The sequence below is a fragment of the Melanerpes formicivorus genome, unplaced genomic scaffold, assembly GCF_026170545.1.
Source record: "Melanerpes formicivorus ecotype bairdi unplaced genomic scaffold, bMelFor1.0.p_v2 SCAF_855, whole genome shotgun sequence".
NCBI lineage: Eukaryota > Metazoa > Chordata > Aves > Piciformes > Picidae > Melanerpes > Melanerpes formicivorus.
In genome coordinates, this window is record NW_027143207.1 from 63,355 (window position 1) to 74,477 (window position 11,123).

The 11,123-nt window shown below is 65.9% G+C and overlaps 1 protein-coding gene across 1 annotated transcript in view; it reads right to left on the reverse strand.

The window, feature by feature from the left end:
- The window catches only part of LOC137460879 (USP6 N-terminal-like protein), a gene marked incomplete at its 5' end in the record, with an annotated part of 32,916 nt that extends 22,081 nt beyond the window's left edge, over window positions 1–10,835 (reverse strand). Inside the window, 3 exons of the mRNA XM_068170928.1 lie at window positions 170–277; window positions 8,281–8,361; window positions 10,796–10,835. Of these exons, the coding sequence (XP_068027029.1) occupies window positions 170–277; window positions 8,281–8,361; window positions 10,796–10,835 (229 nt within the window). The remainder of the gene's footprint in view (window positions 1–169; window positions 278–8,280; window positions 8,362–10,795) is intronic.
- Window positions 10,836–11,123: the final 288 nt, after the last annotated feature.

Genomic DNA, 11,123 nt, shown 5'->3' on the forward strand with positions numbered 1-11,123 from the left:
AGGCTCTTGGCCCCCCCAGGCAGGGGTGAGGGCTTTGTGCAGGGTCCCCCAGCCCCCCCTCAGCCCCCCTGCCCCTGCAGGCTGGCACAGAGCCTCCTGCAGCAGCACAGCCCCAGGCCCCCCTGCCCCCAGCCCCCAGGCCCCTCCCCCGTGCCCAGGCCAGGCCTACCTCGTACTTCCCTTCGTTCTCCTTCTTCATCCTCTCCACATCCAGCAGCAGAGCCCAGACCTGGCCCCGCACCTGCAGCGGGATCCCCTTGTAGACACGGCGGCACATCTGCGGGGAGGGCAGCCTGAGCACGGGCACCGGCCTGAGCCTGGGCACCAGCCTGAGCCTGGGCACCGGCCTGACAGGCACCAGCCTGAGCCTGGGCACCAGCCTGAGCCTGGGCACCGGCCTGACAGGCACCGGCCTGAGCCTGGGCACCGGCCTGACAGGCACCAGCCTGGCTGGGCACCAGCCTGAGCCTGGGCACCGGCCTGACAGGCACCGGCCTGAGCCTGGGCACCAGCCTGAGCCTGGGCACCGGCCTGACAGGCACCAGCCTGAGCCTGGGCACCAGCCTGAGCCTGGGCACCGGCCTGACAGGCACCAGCCTGAGCCTGGGCACCAGGCTGAGAGGGCAGCAGCCTGACAGGCACCAGCCTGAGCCTGGGCACCAGGCTGAGAGGGCAGCAGCCTGACAGGCACCAGCCTGAGCCTGGGCACCAGGCTGAGAGGGCAGCAGCCTGACAGGCAGCAGGCTGCCAGGGCACCAGGCTGCCAGGCACACTGCTGCCAGGGCACACTGCTGCCAGGGCACACTGCTGCCAGGGCACACTGCTGCCAGGCACAGCAGGCCCAGGGCAATGGTTTGGAGCTGAGGCAGAGCAGGGTTAGAGTGGAGCTGAGGAAGAAGTTCTGCAGTGTGAGGCTGGGGAGAGCCTGGCACAGGCTGCCCAGGGAGGCTGTGGAACAACCCTGGAGGTGTTCAGGGCCAGGCAGGATGAGGCCCTGAGCAGCTGAGCCTGGCTGGGAGGGGTCCCTGGGCATGGCAGGGCTTGGAGCAGCTGATCTCAGGAGTCCCTTCCAGCCTAAGCCACTGTGGCTCCATGAGCAGAGGGAAGGCTCTGCCCCAGGGAGAGCTGATGCCCAAAGCTGGCAGCCAAGGCTTTAACCCAGCCCAGAGCTGCTGCCTGCTGCCACTCAGCTTCCATCCTGCCAGCCAAGGGGCAAACCCAAGCTGCTGGGAACCTGCAGGCAGCTCTGAGAGCCTGGGGGCTGGGAGAGCAACCCAGCAACCCACTAGCCTCCAGCAGCACCACACAGGGGCTCAGCACCTCTGCTTCAGCCAGCAAGTCCCACAGCCAGCTGAGGGGCAGGACTGGGGGCCTCCCATCAGGTCCTCCAAATGCCATCCCTGGCCCTCCAAATGCCAGCCCTGGCCCCTCAAATGCCACCCCTGGCCCTTCAAATGCCACCCCTGGCCCTTCAAATGCCAGCCCTGGTCCTTCAAATGCCACCCCTGGTCCTTCAAATGCCAGCCCTGGCCCTTCAAATGCCACCCCTGGTCCTTCAAATGCCACCCCTGGTCCTTCAAATGCCAGCCCTGGCCCATCAAATGCCAGCCCTGGCCCTTCAAATGCCACCCCTGGTCCTCCAAATGCCACCCCTGGCCCTTCAAATGCCACCCTTGGCCCTCCAAATGCCATCCCTGGCCCTCCAAATGCCAGCCCTGGCCCTTCAAATGCCACCCCTGGCCCTCCAAATGCCACCCCTGGTCCTCCAAATGCCACCCCTGGCCCTTCAAATGCCAGCCCTGGTCCTTCAAATGCCAGCCCTGGCCCTTCAAATGCCACCCCTGGTCCTCCAAATGCCACCCTTGGCCCTTCAAATGCCACCCTGGTCCTTCAAATGCCAGCCCTGGCCCTCCAAATGCCAGCCCTGGCCCTTCAAATGCCACCCTGGCCCTTCAAATGCCAGCCCTGGGCAGCCCCAGCCTTGGCAGCAGGCACCTCTGAGCAGCTGCCCCTGCTCCTGAGCCCAGGCTGTGGTGCTGCACCCCCAGGTGAAGGACACAGCCTGACTTTAGTGACTGTTTTTAAGCAGTTCTGTGCCCCTGGAGGTCTTGGTGCCTCTCTCCAGCTCCTTGTCCTCACTGCTGCCCAGCTGCTGGGTGGCACAGCCCTTTCTGCCTGCCCTGGCACAGGGCAGCAGGGGGTCAGGCTGCTCAGGACTGAAACCAAAGCTCCTTTCTCCTCCCTGGGGTCACCAGACTGCTCCTTCCCTGCTGGGGCCCAGCACTGCTTGCTGGGAGGCAGAAGAGCCACTTCCAGTGCCCCAGCAGGGGGACAATGCCCTCTCTGTGCCCCAGAGCTGCCTGCAGCCTGGGCTGCTGTCAATGGGGGCATTTATTCCACTGCAACAGCTCTGGGAGATTCTGGCTCCAAAGCCTCCCAACCCACTCGGCCACTCCAGCCCCTGGCCACCCAGCAGACCTGATGGCAACAGCTGCTGAGCACAACCAGGAGCTCTGGGAGCAGCTCTGCTCTGGGGCCAGGCTGAGGGAGCTGAGGCTGTGCAGCCTGGAGAGGAGAAGGCTCCAGGCAGACCTCAGAGCAGCCTGCCAGGACCTGGAGGGGCTACAAGAAGGCTGCAGAGAGACTGTGCCCAAAGGCCTGCAGGGACAGGCCCAGGGGCAATGGCTTCAAACCAGAGCAGAGCAGATGGAGATTGGATGTGAGGAACAAGTTCTGCCCCAGGAGGCTGCTGGAACACTGCAGCAGGCTGCCCAGGGAGGTGGCTGAGGCTCCATCCCTGGAGCTGTTCCAGGGGAGGCTGGAGAGGGCTCTGGGCAGCCTGCTCCAGGGGAGGATGTCCCTGCTGGGGGCAGGGCTTGGGCTGGCTGAGCTCTGGAGCTCCCTCCCAGCCCAGAGCACTCTGTGGTTCTGTGATCCCTTCAGGCACTGCAAGGCTGCTCTGAGCTCTCCCTGCAGCCTTCTCCTCTCCAGGCTGCACAGCCCCAACCCTCCCAGCCTGGCCCCACAGCAGAGCTGCTGCAGCCTCTGAGCATCCCTGGGGCCTCCTCTGGTCTCTCCTCTATATTGAGGGTCCCACAGCTGGCCCCAGCCCTGCAGGTGAGGTCTCCCCAGAGCAGAGCAGAGCAGAGGGGCAGGATCCTCTCTCCAGCTCTGGCCACACTGCTTTGGCTGCAGCCCAGGCTGCCCTTGGCCTCCTGTGCTGCCAGTGCCCATTGCTGCCTCCTCTCCAGCTTCTCCCCCCCAGCTTCACCCCCAAGGCCTTCTCTGCCAGGGGAGGATGTCCCTGCTGAGTGCAGGGTTTGGGCTGGCTGAGCTCTGGAGCTCCCTCCCAGCCCAGAGCTCTCTGTGGTTCTCCATACAAAACCCAGGACTGAGGTCACTGCTGCTCCACACAGCCCTGCCTGCCCCCACTGCCTGAGCAGGGAGGCCCAGGGGTGCTCACACCACAGAACCACAGAAGTCTTGAGGCTGGAAGAGACCTTTGAGCTCCTCCAGCCCAGCCACTGCCCCACAGCTCACACTGCCACCCCTGCTGCTCAGCCCCTGAGCCACAGCCCTCAGCACCACATCCACCAGGCTCTGAAACCCCTCCAGGGATGGGGACTGCAGCAGCTCCCTGGGCAGCCTGGGCCAGAGCCTCACAACCCTTGCTGGGAGGAAATTGCTCCTAACATCCAGGCTGACCCTCCCCTGGCACAGCCTGAGGCTGTTGCTTTCTGTTCTGCCACTTGTTGCCAGTGGGAAGAGACCAACCCCAGCCTGGCCCTGAACCCCTCCAGGCAGGAGGCAGCCACAGCCTCCCTGGGCAGCCTGTGCCAGAGTCTCCCCAGCCTCACTCTCAACAATTTCTTCCTCCTCTCCACTCTCAATCTCCTCTCTCCCAGCTCAAAGCCATTGTTCCTCAGCCTGGCACTCCCAGCCCTTGGCCAGAGTCCCTCCCCAGCTCTCCTGGAGCCCTTCAGGCACTGCAAGGCTGCTCTGAGGTCTCCCTGCAGCCTTCTCTTCTCCAGGCTGCACAGCCCCAGCTCTCCCAGCCTGGCCCCACAGGGGAGGTTCTGCAGCCTCTGCTCACCTTGGTGGCCTCCTCTGGAGCCTCTCCAGCAGCTCCAGGTCCTCCTTGTGCTGGGGGCCCCAGAGCTGGAGGCAGTGGGGTCTGAGGTGGGGCTCCAGCAGCTGCACCATGCCAGTCCCACCCCCCACAGCACTGCCAGGTGCTGGTGCCACAGGAGCAGCCCTGCTGTCAGGGCAGGCCCCTGGTGGGTGCTCAAACAGCTCTGCTCCTGCAGGCAGGGGAAGGAGAGTGCAGGCAGGGGAAGGAGAAGTGCAGGCAGGGGAAGCAGGAGTGCAGGCAGGGGAAGGAGAGTGCAGGCAGGGGAAGGAGAAGTGCAGGCAGGGGAAGCAGAAGTGCAGGCAGGGGAAGCAGGAGTGCAGGCAGGGGAAGGAGAAGTGCAGGCAGGGGAAGGAGAAGTGCAGGCAGGGGAAGCAGGAGTGCAGGCAGGGGAAGGAGAGTGCAGGCAGGGGAAGCAGGAGTGCAGGCAGGGGAAGGAGGAGTGCAGGCAGGGGAAGGAGAAGTGCAGGCAGGGGAAGCAGAAGTGCAGGCAGGGGAAGCAGGAGTGCAGGCAGGGGAAGGAGAAGTGCAGGCAGGGGAAGCAGAAGTGCAGGCAGGGGAAGCAGGAGTGCAGGCAGGGGAAGCAGGAGTGCAGGCAGGGGAAGGAGAAGTGCAGGCAGGGGAAGCAGAAGTGCAGGCAGGGGAAGCAGGAGTGCAGGCAGGGGAAGGAGAAGTGCAGGCAGGGGAAGGAGAAGTGCAGGCAGGGGAAGCAGGAGTGCAGGCAGGGGAAGGAGAGTGCAGGCAGGGGAAGCAGGAGTGCAGGCAGGGGAAGGAGGAGTGCAGGCAGGGGAAGGAGAAGTGCAGGCAGGGGAAGGGGAAGTGCAGGCAGGGGAAGCAGGAGTGCAGGCAGGGGAAGGAGAAGTGCAGGCAGGGGAAGCAGGAGTGCAGGCAGGGGAAGGAGAAGTGCAGGCAGGGGAAGGAGAAGTGCAGGCAGGGGAAGGAGGAGTGCAGGCAGGGGAAGGAGAAGTGCAGGCAGGGGAAGGGGAAGTGCAGGCAGGGGAAGCAGGAGTGCAGGCAGGGGAAGGAGAGTGCAGGCAGGGGAAGGAGAAGTGCAGGCAGGGGAAGGGGAAGTGCAGGCAGGGGAAGGGGAAGTGCAGGCAGGGGAAGCAGGAGTGCAGGCAGGGGAAGCAGGAGTGCAGGCAGGGGAAGGGGAAGTGCAGGCAGGGGAAGGAGAAGTGCAGGCAGGGGAAGGGGAAGTGCAGGCAGGGGAAGCAGGAGTGCAGGCAGGGGAAGGAGAAGTGCAGGCAGGGGAAGCAGGAGTGCAGGCAGGGGAAGGAGAAGTGCAGGCAGGGGAAGCAGGAGTGCAGGCAGGGGAAGGAGAAGTGCAGGCAGGGGACGCAGGAGTGCAGGCAGGGGAAGCAGGAGTGCAGGCAGGGGAAGGAGAAGTGCAGGCAGGGGAAGGAGAAGTGCAGGCAGGGGAAGCAGGAGTGCAGGCAGGGGAAGGAGAAGTGCAGGCAGGGGAAGCAGGAGTGCAGGCAGGGGAAGCAGGAGTGCAGGCAGGGGAAGGAGAAGTGCAGGCAGGGGAAGCAGGAGTGCAGGCAGGGGAAGGAGAAGTGCAGGCAGGGGAAGGGGAAGTGCAGGCAGGGGAAGCAGGAGTGCAGGCAGGGGAAGGAGAAGTGCAGGCAGGGGAAGCAGGAGTGCAGGCAGGGGAAGGAGAAGTGCAGGCAGGGGAAGCAGGAGTGCAGGCAGGGGAAGCAGGAGTGCAGGCAGGGGAAGGGGAAGTGCAGGCAGGGGAAGCAGGAGTGCAGGCAGGGGAAGGAGAAGTGCAGGCAGGGGAAGCAGGAGTGCAGGCAGGGGAAGGAGAAGTGCAGGCAGGGGAAGGGGAAGTGCAGGCAGGGGAAGGGGAAGTGCAGGCAGGGGAAGCAGGAGTGCAGGCAGGGGAAGCAGGAGTGCAGGCAGGGGAAGGGGAAGTGCAGGCAGGGGAAGCAGGAGTGCAGGCAGGGGAAGCAGGAGTGCAGGCAGGGGAAGGAGAAGTGCAGGCAGGGGAAGGAGAAGTGCAGGCAGGGGAAGGGGGAGTGCAGGCAGGGGAAGCAGGAGTGCAGGCAGGGGAAGGAGAAGTGCAGGCAGGGGAAGCAGGAGTGCAGGCAGGGGAAGCAGGAGTGCAGGCAGGGGAAGGAGAAGTGCAGGCAGGGGAAGCAGGAGTGCAGGCAGGGGAAGGAGAAGTGCAGGCAGGGGAAGGGGAAGTGCAGGCAGGGGAAGCAGGAGTGCAGGCAGGGGAAGGAGAAGTGCAGGCAGGGGAAGCAGGAGTGCAGGCAGGGGAAGGAGAAGTGCAGGCAGGGGAAGCAGGAGTGCAGGCAGGGGAAGGAGAAGTGCAGGCAGGGGACGCAGGAGTGCAGGCAGGGGAAGCAGGAGTGCAGGCAGGGGAAGGAGAAGTGCAGGCAGGGGAAGGAGAAGTGCAGGCAGGGGAAGGGGGAGTGCAGGCAGGGGAAGCAGGAGTGCAGGCAGGGGAAGGAGAAGTGCAGGCAGGGGAAGCAGGAGTGCAGGCAGGGGAAGCAGGAGTGCAGGCAGGGGAAGGAGAAGTGCAGGCAGGGGAAGCAGGAGTGCAGGCAGGGGAAGGAGAAGTGCAGGCAGGGGAAGGGGAAGTGCAGGCAGGGGAAGGGGAAGTGCAGGCAGGGGAAGGGGAAGTGCAGGCAGGGGAAGCAGGAGTGCAGGCAGGGGAAGGAGAAGTGCAGGCAGGGGAAGCAGGAGTGCAGGCAGGGGAAGGAGAAGTGCAGGCAGGGGAAGCAGGAGTGCAGGCAGGGGAAGCAGGAGTGCAGGCAGGGGAAGGGGAAGTGCAGGCAGGGGAAGCAGGAGTGCAGGCAGGGGAAGGAGAAGTGCAGGCAGGGGAAGGGGAAGTGCAGGCAGGGGAAGGGGAAGTGCAGGCAGGGGAAGCAGGAGTGCAGGCAGGGGAAGCAGGAGTGCAGGCAGGGGAAGGGGAAGTGCAGGCAGGGGAAGCAGGAGTGCAGGCAGGGGAAGCAGGAGTGCAGGCAGGGGAAGGAGAAGTGCAGGCAGGGGAAGCAGGAGTGCAGGCAGGGGAAGGAGGAGTGCAGGCAGGGGAAGCAGGAGTGCAGGCAGGGGAAGGAGAAGTGCAGGCAGGGGAAGGGGAAGTGCAGGCAGGGGAAGGGGAAGTGCAGGCAGGGGAAGCAGGAGTGCAGGCAGGGGAAGCAGGAGTGCAGGCAGGGGAAGGGGAAGTGCAGGCAGGGGAAGCAGGAGTGCAGGCAGGGGAAGGAGAAGTGCAGGCAGGGGAAGCAGGAGTGCAGGCAGGGGAAGGAGAAGTGCAGGCAGGGGAAGGGGAAGTGCAGGCAGGGGAAGCAGGAGTGCAGGCAGGGGAAGGAGAAGTGCAGGCAGGGGAAGCAGGAGTGCAGGCAGGGGAAGGAGAAGTGCAGGCAGGGGAAGCAGGAGTGCAGGCAGGGGAAGGAGAAGTGCAGGCAGGGGACGCAGGAGTGCAGGCAGGGGAAGCAGGAGTGCAGGCAGGGGAAGGAGAAGTGCAGGCAGGGGAAGGAGAAGTGCAGGCAGGGGAAGGGGGAGTGCAGGCAGGGGAAGCAGGAGTGCAGGCAGGGGAAGGAGAAGTGCAGGCAGGGGAAGCAGGAGTGCAGGCAGGGGAAGGAGAAGTGCAGGCAGGGGAAGCAGGAGTGCAGGCAGGGGAAGCAGGAGTGCAGGCAGGGGAAGGAGAAGTGCAGGCAGGGGAAGGAGAGTGCAGGCAGGGGAAGGAGAAGTGCAGGCAGGGGAAGGAGAGTGCAGGCAGGGGAAGCAGGAGTGCAGGCAGGGGAAGGGGAAGTGCAGGCAGGGGAAGCAGGAGTGCAGGCAGGGGAAGGAGAGTGCAGGCAGGGGAAGGAGAGTGCAGGCAGGGGAAGCAGGAGTGCAGGCAGGGGAAGGAGAGTGCAGGCAGGGGAAGCAGGAGTGCAGGCAGGGGAAGGAGAAGTGCAGGCAGGGGAAGGAGAGTGCAGGCAGGGGAAGGAGAGTGCAGGCAGCCCAGCACTGAGCCCTGCTGCAGGCAGGGCAGGACCTGCCCCTGCCCTGGGGCCCAGCAGCTCCAGGGGAAAGCTTTCAGCACTCCAGGCCAGGGCAGCGCTGCCCAGTGGCCTCTGGTTTCTCCAGCAGCCCTCTGAGAGCCTCACTGGGAGGCTGCCTCCCTCTGGCCCTGGGCCCTTCCTCCTCCTCCTCCTCCTCACCTTGTCACTGCTCCTGTACTTCCCCCACTTCTTCAGCATCTTCAGCCACTTGTCCACACGCTCGATCTCCTGCTGCTTGTGCTGGGCATGGGGGCAGAGCACAAGATGGACAGTGAGGAGAGGAGCCCCAGAGGATGAGTCCCCAGCCCCACAGCACTGCCCTCCCTTTAGCTGCTCACTTCCCAGCTGCAGTAAGCTGGGGCTGGGCTCTCCTCCCAAGGAGCAAGTGGCAGGGGAAGAGGAAACTGCCTCCAGCTGCCCCAGGGGAGGTTGAGCTTGGACAAGAGGAACAATTTCCCTCCCCAAAGGCCTGGCCCAGGGCAGTGGTGGAGTCCCCATGCCTGGAGGGGTTTCAAAGTCATGGGGATGTGGTGCTGAGGGCCCTGGTGCAGGGGTGCCCTGGCAGGGCTGGCTCCCTGGGACCTCCCAGCAGGGATGAGGACAATCCACAGGCAGCTGCAGGGCCTGCAGGAACTGTGCTGCCAGAGTGCTCAGGGCCTGGCAGAGGCTGCCCAGGGAGGTGGTGGAGTCCCCATGGCTGGAGGGCTTCCTGTGGCCATGGCCCCTGGGGCTGTTCAGTCTGCAGAAGGCTGCAGGAGACCTCCTGGTGGCCTTGCAGTGCTCCAAGGGCTGAGCAGAGAGCTGGGGACAGAGGTTGGAGCAGGGCCTGTTGGGCCAGGCCAAGGGGGGATGGTTGGAACTGCAAGAGGGAGATGGAGAGTGGAGAGAAGGAGAAATGTTTGGTGCTGAGGGTGGGGAGAGCCTGGCCCAGGCTGCCCAGAGAGGTGGAGCTGCCCCATGGCTGGCAGCAGTGCAGGGCAGGTTGTGTGGGGCTGGGAGCAGCCTGCTCTGCTTGGGGCTGTCCCTGGGGGCTGCAGGGGGCTGGGCTGGGGGAGCCTGAGAGGTCCCTGCCAGCCCGAGGCAGCCTGGGGCTGCAGCCTAGCAAAAGAGAAGCCCCAAGAGCTTGGGCTGCAAGCAGAGCTCCTCTCTGGTGGGCAGCAGTGGCCAGGAGCTGGGAGGGCAGCAGGCTGCCTGGCCAGCAGGGCTGAGTGACCAGCAGGGCTGAGAGGCCAGCAGGGCTGAGAGGCCAGCAGGGCTGAGGCCAGCAGGGCTGTGTGGCCAGCAGGGCTGAGAGGCCAGCAGGGCTGAGAGGCAGCAGGGCTGAGGCCAGCAGGGCTGAGGCCAGCAGGGCTGAGAGGCAGCAGGGCTGAGGCCAGCAGGGCTGTGTGGCCAGCAGGGCTGAGAGGCCAGCAGGGCTGAGGCCAGCAGGGCTGAGAGGCCAGCAGGGCTGAGAGGCAGCAGGGCTGAGTGGCCAGCAGGGCTGAGTGGCCAGCAGGGCTGAGAGGCCAGCAGGGCTGAGAGGCAGCAGGGCTGAGAGGCCAGCAGGGCTGAGAGGCCAGCAGGGCTGAGAGGCAGCAGGGCTGAGAGGCAGCAGGGCTGAGAGGCCAGCAGGGCTGAGTGGCCAGCAGGGCTGAGTGGGCCAGCAGGGCTGAGAGGCAGCAGGGCTGAGAGGCCAGCAGGGCTGAGAGGCAGCAGGGCTGAGAGGCCAGCAGGGCTGAGTGGCCAGCAGGGGCTGAGTGGCCAGCAGGGGCTGAGGCCAGCAGGGCTGAGAGGCCAGCAGGGCTGAGTGGCCAGCAGGGCTGAGTGGCCAGCCAGGGCCTGAGAGGCCAGCAGGGCTGAGAGGCCAGCAGGGCTGAGTGGCCAGCAGGGCTGAGGCCAGCAGGGCTGAGAGGCCAGCAGGGCTGAGGCCAGCAGGGCTGAGAGGCCAGCAGGGCTGAGTGGCCAGCAGGGCTGAGAGGCCAGCAGGGCTGAGAGGCCAGCAGGGCTGAGTGGCCAGCAGGGGTGTCTGGCCAGCAGGGCTGAGTGACCAGCAGGGGCTGTGTGGCCAGCAGGGCTGAGAGGCCAGCAGGGCTGAGAGGCCAGCAGGGCTGAGTGACCAGCAGGGCTGTGGCCAGCAGGGCTGAGAGGCCAGCAGGGCTGAGTGGCCAGCAGGGCTGAGGCGCAGCAGGGCTGAGAGTCCAGCAGGGCTGCCTGGCCAGCAGGGGCTGAGAGGCCAGCAGGGCTGAGTGGGCCAGCAGGGCTGAGGCCAGCAGGGCTGTGTGGCCAGCAGGGGCTGAGTGGCCATCAGGGCTGAGTGGCCAGCAGGGCTGAGAGGGCCAGCAGGGCTGAGAGGCCAGCAGGGCTGTGTGGCCAGCAGGGCTGAGAGGCCAGCAGGGCTGAGTGGCCAGCAGGGCTGAGTGGCCAGCAGGGGTGTCTGGCCAGCAGGGCTGAGTGGCCAGCAGGGCTGTGTGGCCAGCAGGGCTGAGGCCAGCAGGGCTGAGTGGCCAGCAGGGCTGAGTGGCCAGCAGGGCTGAGGCCAGCAGGGCTGTGTGGCCAGCAGGGGCTGAGAGGCCAGCAGGGCTGAGTGGCCAGCAGGGCTGAGGCCAGCAGGGCTGAGAGGCCAGCAGGGCTGAGAGGCCAGCAGGGCTGAGAGGCCAGCAGGGCTGCCTGGCCAGCAGGGCTGTGTGGCACTCACCTTCTCCTCCAGGGCAGTGCGGGTGGGCAGCTCCTGCTCGCTGCAAGGGCAAGGGGCACAGCTTAGAGGGGGCTGGGGAGCAGGGGGCTGCAGCAGGGGGCTGAGCAGAGCAGGGAGGCTCAGGGGCACCTTGGCACTGTCCACAGCTACATCAAGGGTAGGGGGGGCAGGCTTTGCTCCCAGGCTACTTCTGACAGGGCAAGAGGGCAGGGCCTGAAGGTGTGCCAGGGGAGGCTGAGGCTGGGGGGCAGGAGGCACTGCCTGATGGAAGGAGCTGAGGCTGGGGGGCAGGAGGCACTTCCTGATGGAAAGGGCTGAGGCTGGGGCA